We start from the raw sequence: 20,915 nt of genomic DNA on the forward strand, positions 1-20,915 counted from the left end.
ATTTGTGCTGTTTGTGTTTAAACTGAATTTTGTATCAAGATGTTTTATTTTAAAATCTGGCTACACTCATCATTTAACATTGTGATTATAGTGTTGTTAAAGATGACTGACGCTGTGCCCATGAGCAACTGTGTCAGAGACAAAATTAAACAGAATATCATCTACAATTCTACAATCAAACAACATAAGAAATTAACTCATAGTGACACATGTGCAAATACAAATCAATATCCAATCAATAACCTACAAACAAAGACTGTTCAGCTGTGATAGTTCAATATCTTAGTGTTTTCCAGATGTGATAATCTCTCCAACAAGTTCTCAGTCCTTCAGTCACTACCCAGAGCTCTAGACCACAGGTGAGGATGGGGGGCGTAGTTCGTAAATGACAGATTCCTTCTGGCTCCGCCTCCTCTTCACCACGACGGTCCAGTACAACATTGAGTGTTGACACTAACCTGTCAGTCCTGTCTCAGGGTTTTCTTCACAAGTCAGGGTGAGAGGAGGTGCACAGTCAGGTGGGTGTCAGGAGGTAGAGCGGGTCGTCCGCTAATTGGAGGGTCGGTGATCCGATTCCCTGCTCCTCTAGTCCACAAACGCCCCTGTTGTAACATTGCTGTGTGTGTGTGTGTGTGTGTGTGTGTGTGTGTGTGTGTGTGTGTGTGTGTGTGTGTGTGTGTGTGTGTGTGCTTGTTTGTGGCAAGCATAAAGCTCTTCAATAAGACGAGAAAAGCAAATGCAGTCCATTAAAACACAGATCTCAGCCACAGTTAATGTGTGTTAGCTACATGCTAGCAGTTATGTGTTAGCAGCTACAAGCTTGTTTGCTGAATTTAATATCTTCTGGGTGTAGACAAAGTGGGTGTTGTGTCTTGTATAGATCACTTGTGATGACATCACACAGTTTGATGTCATCATGGCGCTGTATGTGTGAAGTTACCTGATGGTGTGTGCAGGGTGAGGGGGAGGCAAGGGGGGGCGTAAAGGGAGGTGAAGGCCATGGTTGGCTGGAACCGCATCACTGAGACAATGCTGGGGTTAGCACTGCTCATCTGAAGCATTGTGGGGGCGGGGTTCATAACAGTGGGGGCGGGGTTAGCACAGCACACAGGGTACACAGTGGTATTGGGGGCGGGGCTGGCTCCAGGAAGGAACACTTGGATGAACTGACCAGTTTCTGGATCCAGCAGCATCTTCCTCTGAGGCTGTGGGGGCGTGTCCACATAGTAGCACTGCCCACTTTTAGGCTCTACCATCACATTACAGGGGGCGGGGCCACTGAGGAGGGCTCCAGATGGTACAGCAGAACCAGTGAAGTCTACGAGGAAGTTACCACTCACCTGTGCAGGTAAGAAACCCTGAACGCTGCACAGAAACGGCTGCTGCTGCATCACTGTGTCGCCGTGCCCCTCCTGGTCTCCTGTAGTCCTGGTCTGCTGAGGGGGGCGGGGCTTAGTAAAGCAGTCCGGCTGGTCCGAAGTGTTTCCAGTCGACCTGTTCTGGTTCTCCTTAGACCTCCTCAGCAGGTGAAGGGTGGGAGCAGGTGGGGGGGGCTGCAACTGGATCTGGATGTAGTTCATGGGGCTGTGGATGTAACTGACCTTCCCCAGGTGAGGGTGCAGGGCGGGGACGGTTGTAGAAACAGGAGTGGAGGAACTGCTGGGGGGGGGCGGGGACAGACTGACAGGACACACCCAGGAGGGAGCACCGTTCCTGGGCAGAGAGCGGAGACTGGGTCCCCCGGCGGTGTTTGAGGGAGGAGTGGAGAGGGAGGCCCTAGCCAGGTGACTCGTACCTCTGGTTCTTTCTGATTGGCTGACAGGTGGGGTGGTGGGCGGGTCAAGTAGCATGGCAGGCCAGGTGACATCATCCACCTTCCTTCTGCTTGTGATTAGTTTGCTGTCTCGTCTCTCCTGTGTCATTGGACGACTCAGTGGGTCACTGTATTTCCTGTCATGTGATTGGCTGAGAGATGCAGCGACCTTGGCGACATGCCCCCTGGATGAGTTGGTCTTCTGACCCTTGACCCCCACAGCCTGTTGGTAGGTGGGGGGGGGGCTGTCCTCCTGACCGATCACCTTGAAGCTTGTTGGTTTGTAGTTCACAGGTGTTGTTGCCGTGGAGAATGAGAGGTTGTAGGTGTTTTTCACTAAACTCCTCACATCTCTCACTGTGTGAACTGGAGCTTTAAACACTCCTCCACCTGCCCCACCCCCCTCCCTCCCTGTCTGCTGGTCTGCAGGTGGGGGAAGGGCAGGTAAGATCTCAGGCTTCTTCTTCAAGTGTGAAGTTTTAGTGTTGCTCTGCTCCACCTGCATCTTCTTGAAGAGGACGCTCTTAATGATGCAAGATGCCATCTTTGTTTTTGTTTCATCCAGAGAGAAAGATTTCTGCAGACGTCTCGGTGCCTCAGAGCTGCCTCCGACCTGAAACCCTGAAATCACAAACAGGATCAGACCAGGACCTGATCAGACACTCAGACTTGAACCTGGTCAACAGACAACAGGTGTTGTTACCTTGGCAGGCCCCTGCAACCAGGCCCCTGTAGACCCTGTAGCTGTCAGCATCACTGCTGTTTGTCAGACGCGTGCAGAAGGATGTGGGCATACTGTGCTGTCGCAGCAATGGATCAGGGCGGTGATGGACAATTGGACAGAACAGCTCATTGGCTGACACCTCCTTGTTAGCTCCTCCCCCTTCAGCAGGTCCATCCTTCAGTATCACCTGGATAGGTAGACAGGTAAACAGACAGAGAGGTTGGAGAGGTGAACAGGTAGAGAGACAGGTAGAAAACAGACAGACAGGTAGAAAACAGACAGGTGAACAGGTCATGGTCCTACCTGCAGTTTCTCCTGGTCATTGATGTTCTCCGTGTCTTTCTTCTTCTTCAGATGTATCTGTCGTTTTGGGACCATCTTTAGACCCTCCCCCTCCTGACCTGCCACCTGGACACGTAACAGGTGAAAACATAGAAGACAATCAAAAATAAAATTGTTGATCCAACAAGCTGACCAGTAATAATAAAATCAATGTAATGTTTTTAGATAATGAATTGTTTTTCCTGCATTTGAAATGAGTTCCTGATTCTTTGATTAAAGGTTTTGATTCTTTGATAATAGTAACAAGCAGCTGTTTGATAGTTGGGTTTGAAGATTGTTGTTGTTAGTTGCTCCTGAGTTTTATAATAGAAAACTGTATCATCAGTATAGAAACGAACTAAAAGGTTGGTGCTCGGGTTACAGAGAGACTTTTCTGTGAAGTGTGAGGGCTCGCTGGTTTTTCCTTTAAACACTATCTCTCATGTTGTCAGGACTCTCCTGGATAATGGAACATCTTACAGGTTTAAGTTTAGACCTCCAGTTTGAATTATTTAGACTTTGTTTCTGAGGAATCAGGTTTTGTCCACCATTTTGGAAGATGGATCAAAATAGTACCCATGAGCCTTGGCTGCTGTTACCATGGAGAAGAATCCAATTAAAGATTTCAATCAGAGCGGTGAATTGTTAACAAAGCCGCTGAATTCTGTCAAAACTGATCCAGAATCTAACAGTGAACTGATTCAAGCTTTAGATTGTTTTACTGACGCTGTCATCTTTAGCTTCCACCCACCATTAGCTGCTCACCTGACAGAATTTCAAGCTCTGTGATTGGATGTTTCTTATGGAAATGCACCTTAATTAACTTTTGTCCACAAGCTTGTACCTTTGAACTGAGATATTGTGTAACACAGTTGTTGAGTCATTTGTTGTGATGATTGAAGCCAAGAGATTCCAACGGAGACGGTCACTAATGTTTTGTGAAAGCAACATGAATTGGGACCTTTAGAGCAGGAACCAGGACAGTCTTAAATACCAGTTCCACTTTATTTGGAAAGTCCACCTCAGAGTTTACAGAGCATTTGTAACATTTCACTAATCTTTGTTGAACAGTCTAATGTCACATATTCAGCCCACAGTGAGGAAACATGGTTAATGTGGTCGATCCACTTCAGTCGTTCAACAGTAAACACGAAGAACATGAAACTGATTAACTCTGACCCTCAATCACATCAATGTGACAATAAAACTCACCTTTGTTTCCACTGTAACGTCAACACACTTGAATGCACACTCTGGGTCTGACTCATCTTCTGATGGGAGGATGACAGATGGAGAGAAATGGAGGGAGAGATCCTCCTCCGACCAGTCGCTTATACTGCCCTCTTCCTCTTCCTCCGAGCGACAGGTGGAGGAGAAATCCAGGTAATTAGCCTCTGATTGAGCTGTACAGGTGAACTCAGGGCTCTTCTCTGCAGGAACTAGCGAAAACGAGGGAGGGATTCGTGTCTCAGAGTCGTGATATGGCAGCAGGTCAACTTCAGGGCAGTGGTGAGCACTAAGGAAGACCTTCCTCCTTCCTCCTCCTCCTCTTCCTCGGTCCACTCTGCTGTTCATAGTTTGCTGTTTCTCTTTAATCGTCTCTCTGGAGAAAATGTGACTGATGAAAGATGAAGACACAGATGTTAAAACCAGCTGTTTTCTTTAGTCCTGAATAACTCTGTCACCGGGTGACTGAACATCAGTAGAAGAAGACTTTATTTTCAATGAACAGCTACAACCAATCAGAGAGGGAGAGTCTTATTGGCTGACAGGTCTCTGACAGTTCTTCAGTTGATGGAGTCACATGTTAGAAACGTTAGCTCACAGTCAGGGTGAGGACAAAAGGGACATTTTAATCAAAGGGGCTGAAGCACAAACATTGTCTCATACTGAAGAAAACGGGGGTCAGCATAATTTGCCCAGATAATAAATTATAAACATATATGATTATAATTTCAGTGTCTTTGTGTTTCCACAGGTAACATTGTGTTGTAATGTTTTCTGGAAAGTTCACTCTCACTTCTGGAAGTTAGAAGTTTTCTTCTTGTAATGACACATGACGAGTGGCTGAATATTCATGTTCATCCAAACGCTTCCTTCTACAGTGTGAAGCAGAAGAACCTGGACTCAGTCACTGGTGTCAACATGTTGGAGACTTCAATGATGAGACTCACCGCTGTGTTGATGAACCTACCTGTGTTTAGGTGTGACAGTCAGCCAATATAAACCTGGCTTCACTAATCCTTAATCTGGACTCTGATCCAGTTTCGTTTTGAATTTTTGTCTAAAGTTAAAAACTTTAGTTTCACAGCTGAAAATTAACATTGAAGAAAAATTTCAGAATAAATCAATAAATTGAACCAGTGACAGATTCTTAACAAATTCTTACCTCCAACGATTTCACTGAATGATGATCTGATCAGGATCAGAGCCACCTGTCAAAGATACAGGTTCAGACTTCTTATAGAGATGATTCCTGGTTCTGGTTCCTGGTTCTAGTTTAATCTAAGGTTGGTTGTCAGAGTCCAGGACCACTGGTCTAGGACCAGGTTCAATCCAGGTCTTTGGTCCAGTTGAAGGATTTGGTCTCTTGTATTTCAGGGTTAAAGTCAAACTTTAAAGGGACATTTCATGGTTGTCAGTTTACCCAGAATTCTTCCAGTTTTCTGGTCCATGAGAACTGGTTTGGAGGAAGTTCTGGTCCCAGAGCGGTCTGTGTGCTCTTGTTTCTTTCAGTTTAAACTCAGATCAACACGAGCTCAGTGTCAGAGCGATTGACGCTGACTGAGAGAGAGAGAGAGAGAGAGAGAGAGATTCAGATAAACTGAGAGAGAGAGGGTGGTAGAGCAAGTATGAGTGTTGCTGACAGACTGCAGGTCCAGAGAGAGAGAGGGGATGGTCGAGAGACATAGAGGAAAACAGAGAGAGAGAGAGTCGGTGTCAGGCTGCAGCTTTCTATTTTAGGAGGTGATTGACAGACGAGGCTGCAGCTGCAGGCCAGGACCAGGACCAGGACCAGGACCCCTTCCTGGAGCCAGACCAGGGAGGGGATCTCGCTGAGAAGACTCTGGTAGGTGGGTCCTGACCCATGAGGCCCGGTCAGGTACAGTCCAAAATACCTACATGGAGCTGCTGCCACAGGGGCCCCCCATCTGCTGGGATAGGCTCTGGGGGTACTGGGGGCTCTGGGGGCAGCCACTGGGGGAAAACCTCAGACGGTTTATGCACCAGCAGTTCACAATCTGGTCGTCTGAGAGTCTGCGGGTGAAGTTCAAGAGAGGAAACCACTTACAGACTCATAGTCCAGCAGGAGGACTTACTCCTGGAGGAAGGTCCTGGTCTAAACCATATGGGGTTGATAAGTAGACCTGGTACCAGAACACCTGAGGCCAAACAGGATCTTTGCTGACTGGTAGGAGAACTGGATCTCATCTGGTCTGGTTCTGTCTGTGCAGGTTAAAACATTTAAGTCTCATTGTCATTAAAGACAGGGTGTTGCTGATTGTTGTCATGACATCACATACTGATGCTGTTGCCATAGCAACAACAACATCAGTCTGTTGTCTGTTCAATGAAGGAATCTGTGATGCAGTTTATATTTAGAGCTGAGTGTGTCACAGTAACACACTGCAGAGGAATGTGTGATAACACGGTGTGTGTGTGTGTGTGTGTGTGTGTGTGTGTGTGTGTGTGTGTGTGTGTGTGTGTGTGTGGATGGGGGGTGGACTAATGACGAATACAAATTATACTGTAAGTAACTATAAATCAAAGAAAAAATATAAAAACTATAAAAATGAGCATTAATAACAAACAGCAGGGGCAGCAACACGCCGCTGTTAAACCTGGTCTGAAAAACCACAGAAGAAGAGGAGGAGTGACTGAGCCGTCTGTTGCAGCGGGAAGTGTTCCCCTGGTTTCTACAGGTTTCTACTGGTTTCTGGAGATTGTTGCTGGACTCTCCGGGTCTGTTCTAGTCTGAGAGCTAGTCCCGGATCAAATGCCTGGGTTTGAGTTCAGAGTTCCGGAGGTGAATTTTCAGATTGTGTCTTTATGTCGGTGTTGGTGTTGTGAGGAATAATGTGACCGCGTTGAACCAGGTCTCAAATCAGACCCGATCCGGGTTAGACCCGGTCTCAGATCAGACCCGGTCCAGGTTAGACTTGGACTCTGCTGTCTGATACTCATCTGGAATCATCTCCATGTCCGTGTTTCTTCTGTGAAGCCCGTTAGCTTGCATGCTAACAGTTAGCATCACCGCGACAGCTGCTTTACGGCAAACACCTGATCAATGCGGAAGAGACAGGAAAGTGCGCATCAGAAAAAGGGAGCCGAGCGGAGTGATCGATAACAATCAATAACAGATATCAGAAACATAACTGATCAGAGCAGGAGAGACATGAGCCGCGCAGGCGCAGAACTGAGGATCATGTTCAGCCCGGGGCGCGTGCAACTGGTTCAGGTAAACAATTGATCACAGTTAACGGAGCTAACGGCTAACGGCAGGACCTGGAGAGTCCTGGAAAGTTTGTGAATCTTGTGATTTAAAAAGGTCAAAGACTCTGAGTCAGGTATTGATCAGTAAATGATTGAATGATTGATCACATTTTTGCCTTTATTAAAACTGACTTTACTTATAATTTTATTTATAACGTTATTTTATTAACAAGGTGATGTCATGAGTGATTTTGTGTGTGTGTGTGTGTGTGTGTGTGTGTGTGTGTGTGTGTGTGTGTGTGTGTGTGTGTGTGTATATGTGTGTATTTGTGTGTATATACTCCAGGAGGAGGTGGTGGTCCCGGGTCTTAAGGTCCTGGTTACCGGGGCAACAGGTCTTTTAGGTCGAGCAGTCTGCAGAGAGTTTCAGAACAATGGCTGGTTGGTCACTGGGACTGGGTACAGGAGGGCAAGGCCCCGCCTCCTCCGCTGTGACCTCACAGACGAGGACGCTGTCAGAGGATTACTGCAGGAGTACAAGGTATACACAGTGTATTACACATTATACCACACACTGTACTGCACACTGTACTACACATTTCTGTTTTTATGAAAGTGTAATAATCCTCCTGGTTCCTGATTAAACTGTGGTGGGACAGATTAGACTGACGGACTGTGGGGGACAGATTAGACTGACGGACCGTGGGGACAGATTAGACTGACGGACCGTGGGGGACAGATTAGACTGACGGACTGTGGGGACAGATTAGACTGATGGACCGTGGTGGGACAGATTAGACTGACGGACCGTGGGGGACAGATTAGACTGACGGACCGTGGGGGACAGATTAGGTTGACGGACCGTGGGGGACAGATTAGAACACCGCACCACCCCTGTCTTTAATGATGAACATATTTAAATAAAGTTAATTTGAATGAAGCGTCTCTGTGTCTCAGCCTGATGTGATCATCCACTGCGCAGCAGAGAGACGTCCAGATGTTGTGGAGAGACACACTGATGCAGCTGTGAATCTCAACGTGCACGCCACGAGCACGCTCGCCAAGGAGGCAGGTGAGTGATCACATGATGCTGTCATCACAGTTGTCAAATGGCTGTCACAGCAACAGAGGAGGATTTACTGCTGCTGGTTCAGCCAGTAACAAGTGTGCGTGCGCGTGTGTGTGTGTGTGCGTGCAGCTGTGGGCGGGGCCTTCCTCCTCTACATCAGCACTGACTACGTGTTTGACGGGAGGAATCCTCCGTACGGAGAAGACGACAGTCCGAACCCTCTGAACGTCTACGGACGCAGCAAACTGGAGGGAGAGAGGGAGACACTGCGCCACTGTCCGGGTACCTGTCTGTCTGACCACCTGTCTGCCTGTCTCTCTGGCTCACGACCTGTCTTTCTGGCTGGCCACCTGTCTGTCTGGCTGACCACCTGTCTGTCTCTCAGGGGCGGTGGTGCTGCGAGTGCCCGTTCTGTTCGGGGAGGTGGAGTCGGTGACGGAGAGCGCCGTCACGTCTCTGTGGTTGAAGGTTCAGGAGGCGACGGAGAGCAGCACCCTGGATCACTGTCAGCAGAGGTTCCCCACCGACGCCAGGGATGTCGCCGCCGTCTGCAGGAAACTGTCGGAGAGAGCGAGACAGGTGAGAGAGAGAGAGAGAGAGACAGAGACATAGATGGGTGAGTGGGGGGGGTAAGAGAAAGACAGGTGGAGAGATCTCTCTCCACCTGTCTTTCTCTGACCTTTCACCTGTCTATCTCTCCGCCTGTCTGTCTCTCTCTCTCCCGTCTGCCTCTTCTCTTTCCCTGTCTCTCCACCTGTCTGTCTCTCACCTTATGGTCTCTCTCCACCTGTCTGTCTCTCACCTTACGGTCTCTCTCCACCTGTCTGTCTCTCACCTTACTGTCTCTCTCACCTGTCTGTCTCTCACCTTACTGTCTCTCTCACCTGTCTGTCTATCCACCTGTCTGTCTCAAAGGACCCGTCCATCAGAGGAGTCTTCCACTTCTCGGCAAAGGAGCAGATGACTAAATATGAAATGGCCGTCGCCATCGCTCAGGCCTTCAAGCTTCCGTCCGACCACCTGATCCCTGTAAATAACATTCATCAATAATCAATACGTATCCATCATATAACCAATCAATGTATTAAATGATATATGTGTAGATGTATATAAATAATTATCTAATCTAGTATCTGTATAAAGTACCTGTAGTTTGGTTTTGATACTTGTAGTATATGCAGTATTTGTGGTATTAATACTGCGTTCCTCGGCAGCTGACAGAGCAGCCGGCGGCATCAGCTCCTCGTCCAATCAACAGTCGGTTGAACTGTTCTCGTCTGGAGCTGCTGAACCTGAGTGTTGAACCGCGACCTTTCACCTCCGCCATCACCGACTGTCTGTGGCCCTTCACCCCGGACAAACGCTGGAGACAGACCGTCTTCCACTGACAGACAGGAGGACAGAGAAATGGGTAGAGAGAGACAGGTGGACAGACAGACACTTAGAGACAGATAGGAGGACAGAGAGACAGACATGAGGACAGACAGGTGGACAGACAGACAGATATATACAGTGTGTGATGATGAATCTTGAACCCTGAGTTTCGTCTGCAGGTTCAATTAGTGAGACCAAACATTATAAGAAGTGTGTGTGCGTGTGTGTGTGTGTGTGTGTGTGTGTGTGTGTGTGTGTGGTAACTTGTGTATTTATTTTTAATTGTTCTTTGTTGTAATGTGAGCAGCAGTTGAGCAGCTGCTGGTTTCTAATGTGACGTCTATTGTGATTCTACTGTTGATGTTGTTCACATTAAACATCTGGAACTGAGTCTGACCTCACACTTCCTGTTTATATGATGACTTAAACCTGAGGTCTGTACTACGAAGCAGGATGTGAGGTCATCAGGTAACTTCAGTTTTAACTCTGGGTTTTCAGTCCTACGATGGTGGTTCACTTGTTACCGGGGTAAATCACCATGGTAACTGACACTGAACTCCTGACCTGCTCCGGCGCAGGTTAACTTCAGAGGATCCAATCAAAACCTGTCAACAGCCAAACTACTGATCAATCAGGTCACTGGAAAAACTGAGTCATCATTCCTACAGGATCCTTACAGGGACAAAAGAGTTCACAATAAAGTGATCAATAATAACGATCAGTAGATAGTTTTCCACTCTGTGCATTCTTTAGAAGCTTTTAAAAGCAGAGAGTTTGTCACGCTAAATAAATATATAATAACTATTATAGTTTCATTTTATTAGATCAAATATTCTTTAATTGACAAGATTAACAACTCCGCCTCTTTCACATGAACAGGCTTGTACCTGGACAGGTAAACCCAGGGTTAACCGTGCCAGGTGATAACCTGCTTCGTAGTTCAGGTTATCAGGACGGTCAGTGTTAGGTTCAGTTAAACCAAATAACTAAAAGTTATCCTGGGTCTGTTTAACTCACTTCATAGTACAAACCTCTGGCTCGTTGACGTGAAAGAGGCGGAGGTATTAATCATAAACAACATAATCAGAACCATGAATGAAGTTCTTAATGTGAGAAGAAACGCTGACACCTGCAGGTAAGTTCAGTTATAACCACGTCTTACTGATATTCAACAAGGTGGAATGTAAAAAATATGATCACGACTGGAATAAAAAATCACTAGAAATAATTTCTAATGATCAAAGTCAGACTGAGGATAAACTGTAAATAAGAACATGAACTTCTTCTCTTCTTTCGCCCGAAGAAACAAACAGCAAACTGAACATGTTCATGTCGAAGAGTTTCTGCTGCAGAGAGAAAGAGAAGAGAAGTAGTTGATGTCTGAAGAAATGTTCATTAATAATCATAACTATTGATCAGTGTGAGAATCACTGTTGGTCTAGTTGTCATTTCTCCTCATGGGATTCTGAGCTCAATGATGAAGAAAACAACAGCTTCATCACTGTCAGGAATCCTGTCCGTAAAACCATCCACTGATCAATACTAATACCTACTGCTCGTTATTATCGATCACTTTATTGTAAACTCTTTTGTCCTGTAGGAATGATGACTCCATTTTTCCAGTGATCTGATTGGTCAGTAGTTTGGCTGCTGACAGGTCCTGATCTAATCCTGTAAATTAACCTGCGCCGGAGCAGATCAGGGGTTCAGCGTCAGTTACCATGGTGATTTATCCCGATAATAAGTGAACCATCGTCGTAGGACTGAAAACCCAGAGTTAAACCTGAAGTTACCTGGTGACCTCAGATCCTGGTTCAGTCCAGACCTCAGGTCCAGGGAGGGAAACGAGCAGAGGAGAAGGAACTGGACTTTTTTATTTTATTAATGACATTACATTATCAGAGTAAGGCACAAAAGAAGTAGCCCAACATAATTAAATAAAAACAAAGACAGACATCAATTATGCACAGTGCCAGGGGTTAATTGTAAACAGAGTTTGACACGATCAAATACAGGACCGAGGAGGACTGAGTCCAGGACGAAGCGCTGATCAACGTCACCTGCCGGAAAATTCACACAAGAAGATCGTGCCTGCACATGCGCAGTCTGTACACGTGGATACGGTCCAGTGTTGGTGAAGATGGCTGCGCCCATAGACCTGGAGCTGAAGAAGGTACAGTCTGATTAAACATGTCTCCTGTTCTCACCTGTCCTCATCTGTCCTCTGTCTTTAACCGAAGCTGCGAGGAGCTAAGTGTTAGTCCGAGGAGCTACGTGTTAGCCAGATGAGCTAAGTGTTAGCCTGAGGAGCTACGTGTTAGCCAGAGGAGCTAAGTGTTAGTCCGAGGAGCTACGTGTTAGCCAGAGGAGCTACGTGTTAGCCAGAGGAGCTAAGTGTTAGTCCGAGGAGCTACGTGTTAGTCCGAGGAGCTACGTGTTAGCCAGAGGAGCTAAGTGTTAGCCAGAGGAGCTAAGTGTTAGCCTGAGGAGCGTCGCTGTTTCCCTGCATGAATCAGCAGGATCTGAGGTTATTGAGGTAACTTCAGGTTCAACTCTGGGTAGTCGGGGTTACGACCATGGTTCACTTGTTAGCGGTGTAAATCACCATGGTAACACACCTCACCTGCCCCTGAGCAGGTTATGTTCGAGATAACCGATCAACGCCTATTAAAGCTCCGCCCACAGACCAATCAATTCGCTTAGATCAATTAATCAGGTCAGTTTAATAAATCAGATTAAAGGTGTGTTAGTTCACTCTGATCATTGCGTTTTTCATTTTACCTGCCCCACACCTGAACGCCTCGTCTGCAGGAAACAATTCTTAGGTGATGGTGACCTGAATGTTGATGTTAGGATCAGTGACAACAAACAAACAGATTTACCTGTGTCAGCTCCTGACTAGTGTGTGAGGGCTGTCCAGGTGTTTTTAAACAGAGTGAGACCTCTGTGTTGCAGGAGCTGTAGGTGGAAGTTGTCCAGGTGTTTCTGATCAAAGTGATACCTCCTGTCTCCTCAGGCATTCTCGGAGCTGCAGGTGAAGATGATCGACACGCAGCAGAAGGTCAAGCTGGCCGACCTGCAGATCGATCAGCTGACCCGAGTCCAGAAACACGCTAAGCTAACTCACGCTGAGATCACCACGCTGCCCGACAACACGAGACTCTACGAGGGAGTCGGACGCATGTGAGTCTCCACGACAGCCAGCATCTTTGTTCACTTGGATAGGTGATGCAGACAGAAAATGTGGCATCACAGTGACATCACAGAGGACATGAATGTGAAGTAAATTAAGGTAAAATCGTACCAAACGAACTGAGACAGGTGAGTCCACATCACTCAGGTGTCACGTTACTGCTGAGTCATCTTAACCCAACATCCATTTTCTTCTCCTGGTCACATCTTGCTGGCAGCAGACTGACCAGGACTCCAGGATGTCTGTCTCTCCAGCTCCTCCTGGGGGTCCCGGGGCATCCCTGGTCCTGATGGGATATGTAGTCCCTCCAGTGAGTTCTAGGTGTCCCCTGGTCTCCTCCCAGGTGACCCCTAGACTAATTCAGGTCTAAGGCTAATGTTACCATGGTAACAATCAATGACACCTGGGCTGACCCAACAACAAAAAACAAGAATAGCTCATATTTGTGGTTTGCTGACATTGTTATGAAGAGAGCAAAGAGAAGAGAAAGAGTTTTCAGACCAAATCCTCTTGTTTCCCGGGGAGAACTATCAAGGTATTTTTGGTGCAAAACAACTGAACACCTGTGACAGTGGAATTGGTAGTTGTATAAAATAGTCACATGTGCAGGGTTTTTTCTTGCATAGAGAATTGGGAGGCGGCCGCCCCCGACAAAATTCTAGTACTTGTTTGAGACTCGTAGTGGAAGATTCAAGGTGTTTGTGTAATAAAAAATATCCAAGAAAAAACAAATTTGGGTTAGGATTATTTGTGAGAAAATATTTTACAGATGTGCAACACTCATTGCATGAATTCACCTTCTGATTTCCAGATGTGCAAATTTTGTCCATGACACTACAAATTTATTTGATACAGTAGTGTGAATGTGTTTTGACCCAGATTCACTGCAGCAACTGTGGTGAAAATGTGAGTGTGTACGTTTCTTAATTTGTGATTTGTAAAACAGGGTTTGTGCAGCTAGGTGTAACTGTTGTTGTCTAAACCTAGAGCATCTTTTCTCTGTGACCTCAGATTTACTGATACGCATATGTGACTCTTTTGTACTAATTCCACTGTCACAGGTGCTCAGTTGTTTTGCACCTAAATTATCTTCATAGAGAATGGTCTCCACCTGGGGCTTGTGAGGATCCCCCCACCCACCAGAAAAGGAGAGTGTTCTCGCTCCACCTCCCTCACCAGCTCAGGCTCCTCCCACCAGAGAGGAGACATTCCACATCCTTAGAACCAGTGTACAACACCGGGGGTCAGCACGCCTAGGTCCCCCCTCCCTCCTTCACCTGCCCTCCGGTCTACACTCCACCCTATTAACACAATATATGATTATTTATCAATGATCTGTGAAGATGAAATGAAACCTAACTTTATCAGATCTCTGACGTTTTCACTTGAACAGAAAATTAAGCCGTTTGTTTAAACCAGACAACTGATAAATAAACCTGAGAGTTGAGACGTGACACCAGTGTTAAATATTCAGGTGTAATCATGTGATCCAGGTGGAGTTGATGAGAAAGAGAAGTCACCTGGTCAGCAGGTGTTCTCTCAGTCTACACTGACACAGTTTAACCAGGAGGTGATGACATGTGTGTTTTTCAGGTTCATTCTTCAGTCAAAGGAGGAGATCAATAATCAGCTGATGGATAAACAGAAAACAGCTGACGAGAAGATCAAAGAGCTCGAGGTACAAAAATCCACACTGACACCTGGTGACCTGGTGCAGGTGTCACAGGTGTGAGAGACTGTGACTTTAGTGGAAACTGATTCTGACAAATTCACACACGACTTTATTTTAACTGGTTTATCCACACCAAGTTCTGCTGCTCATCCAGGACCTGGTTAATGATTGATTCATATTCATGATTAATGATCAATATTAGTGATTAATGTTAATGATTAGTGATTAATTAAGCATTATCACACAAGGGGGAGTGATGTTTTTTATATATATCCAGTATATATATCAGCTCAGCTGTGACTCAGAACATGATGTTCAGAACATCTCTCCCTCAGTGTGATGTTCTACCAGCGCCATGTTAGATCAATGAGCAACAACAGATCTGTTTGTTTATTTCATCATTTATTTGTCACAACGCTAGTAGTTCAACTGGGCTGGTGCTGGACTGTTGCTAAGCAACACATAAACATGTTCCTGACCTGCACAGTGACACTAGCTGCTGCCTCGTCTCCTCGTTCCCTCAGGTGTTTCTGAAGGATCCACCTTCTTCCTTCATCCTCTCCTGACGACATCGTTTCATTCAAACATTATTTCTGAAATATTTTCATCTTTGTTTGTTACAGTCTGAGATCGATAATGACGTTAATGTGACGCTGATTAACGGTTGATAGAACAGCTGTGAGGAGGAGTGATACATGGAGTTAAAGGTCCCAGTGCTGCTGTTCACTATATCAGCCTCATGGAATCACTCTCGTCCAATCAGATCACTTGGTCGGGACTAACTGCTGTATAATGATCAATATTAGTGATTTAATATTAGTTAGAATAAAGCAGCCGAAATCAACAGCAACAGTTTTACCTTTTAATGGTTTCAGACGGGAAAACACGCCTGCAGTGTGTATTACATCCAGTGTGTGTCTGTGCCCTCACTGTGCATATCTGTTATTTCCAGCAGAAGAAGGTGTACCTTGAACGCAGCGTGAAAGAAGCTGAAGACAACATCAGAGAGATGCTGCTGTCCAGAAGAGCTCAGTGATCAATAATCAATAATGTCATAGTGACTTCCTGTTTCTTGTGTATGTTAGTTGTTCATATTAAAATGTTGTATCTTCACCCAGTGTCTGTGTTCCTACTTTATTAAACAAACTAATCACTAACCAATCAATAACCAGTGGATCGGCAGCTTGATGACCGGTTTGTCAACAGGTGAGTGAAGACGCAGCACAAACAGGAAGCTCATCAAACTTTATTTAACTCTGAAACACACACAGGTTTGTCCACATGTTGCTGTGATATCACTGTCTGTGGTGATGTCATCTATTGTTGTTTGGTTTCTGGACAAAGTTGATGGAGTACGATCCGGTGTCCTGATCCTGGTTCACCTGGAAGTTGTTGGTGGAGAGTCCGAACGGCCTCAGGATCATGTTCCCCAGGTCCTTCAGCTTACCTGTGCAACATGATACACGTTACATATTACTTTGGTTTCATCTTACCATTGGCCTTACCTGTAACGTCATCATGACTTTTTATTCCTTACTATAATGACGTTTTTTCCATATTTTATGAACTATACTATGACATTTTAAACCTTATTATATTATTACTTCTCATGACGTTTTTTTTCCTTTTATGCCTTTCTATACTATGATGTTTTTTTTGATGTTTTATGCCTCACTATACTATGACTTTTTATGCCTTAATCATACATATTGATTATATATATCGATTATCTGAAATAATGATTAGTTAATGAACTGAGACAGAAACAAAGGGTGGTGCGGTCAGTACGTACTGATCATTTCCTCCTTCAACTTCTCATTTCTCTCCTGTATCTGCTGAGGCAACCTCTGAAAGACAGACGGGTAGACAGAGAGAGAGTAAAGTAGACAGACGGGTAGAGAGACAGACAGACAGATCAGTGGTCATGTGGTCTTAATGTTTCAGGATGAGTTTTAGTGTTTGATCAGTTGGATGAATCAGCTGATGGGGAGGCTGTGGCTCAGGAGGTAGATTAGGCTGAGTGAGTTGTCCTCTAACTAGAAGGTTGGTGGTTCAATCCCCAGCTTCTCCAGGCTGATTCCAGCCTTATGTTTGGGCAAGACACTGAGCCCCACATTGCCCCTGATGGCTGCATATGAGTGTGATGTATGAATGTGTGTGTAAACAGGTGAATGTGGCAAGTATTGTAAAGGGTTAGGGGGTCCCATTCGTCCAAGCTGTCAGTGAACTTACCATACAGGCCTGCCTAGCGCTGGTCTGGTTCGGGTCTTGGTCCAGAACCTTCTTGTAGTCCTCCAGGGCCTCATCCAGCTTCTCTGTTTGCTCGTAAAGCTCTGCCCTCCTCAGCAACGCCCGCACGTAGTCTGGATTCAGCTCTATCGCTATGGAAACCAGAAATAATGTAGCGATACAAGCATCGGTCAGTGACCCAGTGTTGTGCAGGTGCGCAGTGATGTCATCACTCCCTTGAGGTTTAATATCTACCATACAGACAAGTCGAAAAAAATCAAAAACTGATTTCAATATGAGATTCAACAATATATCAACTCTAGATTCAACTAGTGACAACAGAGAGGCCCCGCCCCTCTCAAGCCCCACCCCCCTCTACTGACGCCAGCGTCAAGGAACACAGCTGCTTCAACACATCCACAGATGTTCAGAGGCTTCAACAGCTCAGACATCATCCCAGAGATCTGACAGCTCCTCACTCTAACACATCACTATTATTATTATTGAAAATGATTGTTATCATTACTATTTTTTTTTGTTTGATTGTTTTGTGCTCCGGTCTCTGTTCACTTTCCCACTTCTGTGTCCATGTTTGAAATGAAACAATCACTCACCTCTAGTGCAGTCTGAGATCGCCTGATCCTTCAGGTCCTGACAGAGAGACACTGTTAGCATCCTGCTAATATCACTGTTAGCATCCCTGTTAGCAGTCTGTTAATATTAACATGTCAACTGCTTGTTATTAGCATGTTGTTAGCATGTTAGCGTGTTGTTACCAGGTGCAGTCTTGCGGCGGCTCTGTTGGAAAACAGGACGGCTCTCTCTCTGCTGAAACAAACTGGACATAAAACCAAAGCCTCTGTGTAGCTGCGCTCCGCCTCCAACCAGTCTGCAGGAACACATTTATACTGGTTAAGAGACTGGTTTACTTACTGGTTAAGATACTGGTTAATGCTGATATAATATTGGTGTAAACTCACCTCCAGCTTTAAACTGGCTGTTTCCTTTTTCCTTCAGAGTTAAACTCTGCTGCTGTCGACTCTGAAACAGACAGAAGATACAGAGAACTCTGAACTCTGTTCACCTGCTGACATTTCACCAGGTAGAGAGGTGAACAGGTGTTACCTCCTTCTCTTCCTCTGTCAGCTCCTTCTCCACCTCCCTCAGGTAGTCATCATCAAACTCCACTGCCTGATTATTCTCCTCCTTCATCTCTGATTCTGAATCTTCCTGCAGCCTGTCGCCCTGCGCCTCCTCCTGCAGCCTGTCGCCCTGCTCCTCCTCCTGCAGCCTGTCGCCCTGCGCCTCCTCCTGCAGCCTGTTGCCCTGCGCCTCCTCCTGATGTAGTCCTCCTCCTCCTATCTCAGTCTCTGTGTCATCTTTTCTGTCAGTTAGTCTCTTAGTTTTTATGTGACAATATTTTGACCCCAATGCATCCTGTCGGGTCCCCTCCTCCTCCTCCTCCCCTCTGGGGTCTGGAGGCTCCAGAGTCTCCTGGCAGTCGTAGAAGTCCTCCTCTTTCTCCTCATGCTCTCTGCGTATTCCAGGTTCTCCACTGCATCTCTGTTCATCTCCTTGGCTGCTCATATTGAAGCTCTGCAAAACCGAATCAATAATATTGATCAAGATAAGTCAAGTCAAGATAAGTCAAGTCTTTAGGAGAGTCAGAGTCTTTAGTGGACAGTTCATGTCAAAGACTTGAGACTTGGTAGTTGGGACAAAGAACATTGAAATTTCATGATTCTCAATACCACAGCAAAAAACAGAAAACAGACAGACAGACAGACAGACAGACAGACAGACACACACACACACCTACTTCCATATAGTCAGTGTACAGCAGCAGTTTAACCTGACTAACATGGCAACAGAGTAGTAGTGTGAAAACATACTTTTAAAAAGAGCAGGTTCACATCACTATGGAAACGACAGAGTGGGAGATACAGACCTCTAATCACGTGATGATCTGTAAGATCAGCATTATTCTTCATATGCACAGTCTCCTCTTCACGCATCACACTGAGACAACAGACAGACAACTGGACCATGTCAGTGTCAACCAACGACACAGCTGATTAATAAACAGTAGAACGTCCATGTACTTCTGATTTGGTCTCTATGTGTTCTCACAGTTAGTCCTGTACTGATGTAAACCTGCTCAAATTAAAGCTGAGACTCTTTATATGGATCTACGACTTACTGTCCACAAACTTATGGCCTGGACTGTGACGATACACAAGGGAAATAAAGCTGCTGTTACTGGTGCAGTCGGTCTCTATCAGACATACTCACATCTCATACTGTAACCATTCATTCAATACATTTTAGCAATCACACCTAATCTGTCAATTCATTGATTAGCTGATCGACAGAAAATTAATCAGCAACTATTATAAGAATCAGTTTGTTTCAGTCATTTTAAACCAGTCACGTGTGAGTTGGCCATTTGTGTGACAACAACATTTAAGGAGGTCACCATGACAGACCAAACCGTTAATCGATTCATCGGTAAACTTCCTGTTGTTCTGAAGAGATTTACTGCAATATAACAAAGGTTTGAGCACGTGTCTCCACGGTAATTGGCTGTTTTTATCCAGATGTTAGTCAGGTTTTTCAGGATTCTGGACTTAAGTATTTATAGGTGCAGGTGTGGGCCGGACTCCCTCTTGATCCAGCGGCGTCTTCAATCAGCAGATTCCCGGTGGGAGTTGTGTCGAGTCCAGGAGCACACGGTCCGAGTCCTCTCAACATTAAAACCTTAATGTCTGAACGCAGTTGCGGCTAACTGCTAACAAACAGCTAACTGCTAACAGCTAACGACTAACAAACAGCTAACTGCTTACAAACTGCGAGGCGTAACAACGTTGTCAACCGGCGGACACTTCACGGACTAGTATGGCGTCATCAGCATGTCAGTTAAATAAAATGTAAAATACTAAAAACTTAAAAAAAAAACAAAAACATAACGTTTAGTTTCTCACCTGCTAACACCTGTTAGCCTGCAGAGTACTCACTCTGATGTCATTTCCGGGATGATGACCTGCTTCTTCTTCGTCTACTGTTGTTGTAGGTTTTTTTTTTTTTTTTTTTAAACTTTATTGAACGACAATGAACAGAATGACAGGTGCTCAGTATCTCAATCTGTGCACAGATACAGTATCGAGTAGTAATAAACAATACATTAAATAACAATAATTTGAGGATATACAGTACAAGTATATTGCAAAATTCAGAATCATACATAAAATCAATGAATAAACAAACAAACAAAAAATATATATGTTAAGGGAAAAGGGGTTATTCCTCTTTGAATAGTTCTTCATATATTTTGACAGTTTTGTTACATTTAGCTGTGTTTAAGAGCTGTAGTGTTTTAATATACTCTAAAAATTCAATTGAAAATCTGAAAAAATTTGGGGAAGTTTTTGCAAATCTGCATTTGTGGATATGAAATTTGTCACACCGCGGTGAGGTCAAGTTGGGTTTTTGTCCTGTCTCCGTGTTTTGTCTTGTCATTTCCCGTTTTATTTTGAAAAGTAACTCTCCTCTCGTTTCAGGTCACTTGCCCTTCCTCACGTGTCACCGGTCTGATTGTCTTCCCTGATTCCCGATGGTGTCCACCTGTTCCCCATTACCCCCATGTGTTCAAATAGTCTGCGTCTCCCTTTGTCTTGTGCCAGTGTGTTCGTCTTCGTCCACATGCACGTGCGTTCACCCCAGCCTTACCACAGTCTTGACCATAGTTGTTTTCACGGATTTCTGTCTGATTCCTCCAAGAGTGATTTTTCGTTGTAACTTTCATAACTTAGTTTTATTTCCATAGTTAATGTTTTCACAGCTTTTTGTTTCCTCCGTGTGGAGCGATGCTTTTATAGATTAGTGCCTCCAGTTTTCAGGAGAGTTTTTGTTGTTTCTATTTTCATGTTGCTATTTCTTTTTCCTCCGTAGCGGGAGTGAATTTCTGTTACTGTTAACGTTTTATATAGTCTTTTGGGTTTCCTCCTTTTAGTGGAGCGATTATTATTTTGGTAGTCTTTTTCAGTCACGCTTCTTCTCTTTTTAAGAAGTGTGTCAGAGGAAGGATTT

General features: G+C 45.1%; 3 protein-coding genes across 6 annotated transcripts; 2 read left to right on the top strand and 1 right to left on the bottom strand.

Annotated features, from left to right (window-relative positions):
- The first annotated feature begins 6,738 nt into the window (after positions 1-6,738).
- mat2b (methionine adenosyltransferase 2B) lies at positions 6,739-10,115 on the top strand. Of its 3 annotated transcripts, none has more exons than XM_022769413.1 (7): positions 6,739-7,317; positions 7,639-7,833; positions 8,250-8,364; positions 8,491-8,643; positions 8,747-8,940; positions 9,277-9,390; positions 9,576-10,115. In XM_022769413.1, the coding sequence occupies exons 1-7, from the start codon at positions 7,255-7,257 to the stop codon at positions 9,747-9,749; spliced, it is 1,008 nt and encodes a 335-aa protein (XP_022625134.1). In that variant the 5' UTR covers positions 6,739-7,254; the 3' UTR covers positions 9,750-10,115. The 3 variants fall into 3 exon arrangements, with proteins under 3 accessions (XP_022625134.1, XP_022625135.1, XP_022625136.1); XM_022769414.1 differs by having other exon boundaries at positions 6,739-6,885; XM_022769415.1 differs by lacking the exon at positions 8,491-8,643.
- A 1,700-nt stretch (positions 10,116-11,815) lies between these two features.
- pfdn1 (prefoldin subunit 1) lies at positions 11,816-15,703 on the top strand. 2 transcript variants are annotated; one of them, XM_022769440.1, is made up of 4 exons: positions 11,816-11,908; positions 12,752-12,918; positions 14,522-14,606; positions 15,556-15,703. In XM_022769440.1, the coding sequence occupies exons 1-4, from the start codon at positions 11,876-11,878 to the stop codon at positions 15,634-15,636; spliced, it is 366 nt and encodes a 121-aa protein (XP_022625161.1). In that variant the 5' UTR covers positions 11,816-11,875; the 3' UTR covers positions 15,637-15,703. The 2 variants fall into 2 exon arrangements, with proteins under 2 accessions (XP_022625161.1, XP_022625160.1); XM_022769439.1 differs by having other exon boundaries at positions 15,553-15,702.
- Positions 15,704-15,834: 131 nt separating this feature from the next.
- ttc1 (tetratricopeptide repeat domain 1) lies at positions 15,835-18,107 on the bottom strand. Its single transcript, XM_022769441.1, has 7 exons — positions 17,955-18,107; positions 17,810-17,870; positions 17,606-17,718; positions 17,444-17,480; positions 16,833-16,981; positions 16,393-16,447; positions 15,835-16,047 (listed from the first exon to the last, which is right to left on the bottom strand). Exons 1-7 carry the CDS (start codon positions 18,039-18,041, stop codon positions 15,914-15,916), a joined length of 636 nt encoding a protein of 211 aa, XP_022625162.1. The 5' UTR covers positions 18,042-18,107; the 3' UTR covers positions 15,835-15,913.
- Positions 18,108-20,915: the final 2,808 nt, after the last annotated feature.

The sequence above is a fragment of the Seriola dumerili genome, unplaced genomic scaffold (assembly GCF_002260705.1).
Source record: "Seriola dumerili isolate Sdu_G_001 unplaced genomic scaffold, Sdu_1.0 BDQW01002927.1, whole genome shotgun sequence".
Lineage (NCBI taxonomy): Eukaryota > Metazoa > Chordata > Actinopteri > Carangiformes > Carangidae > Seriola > Seriola dumerili.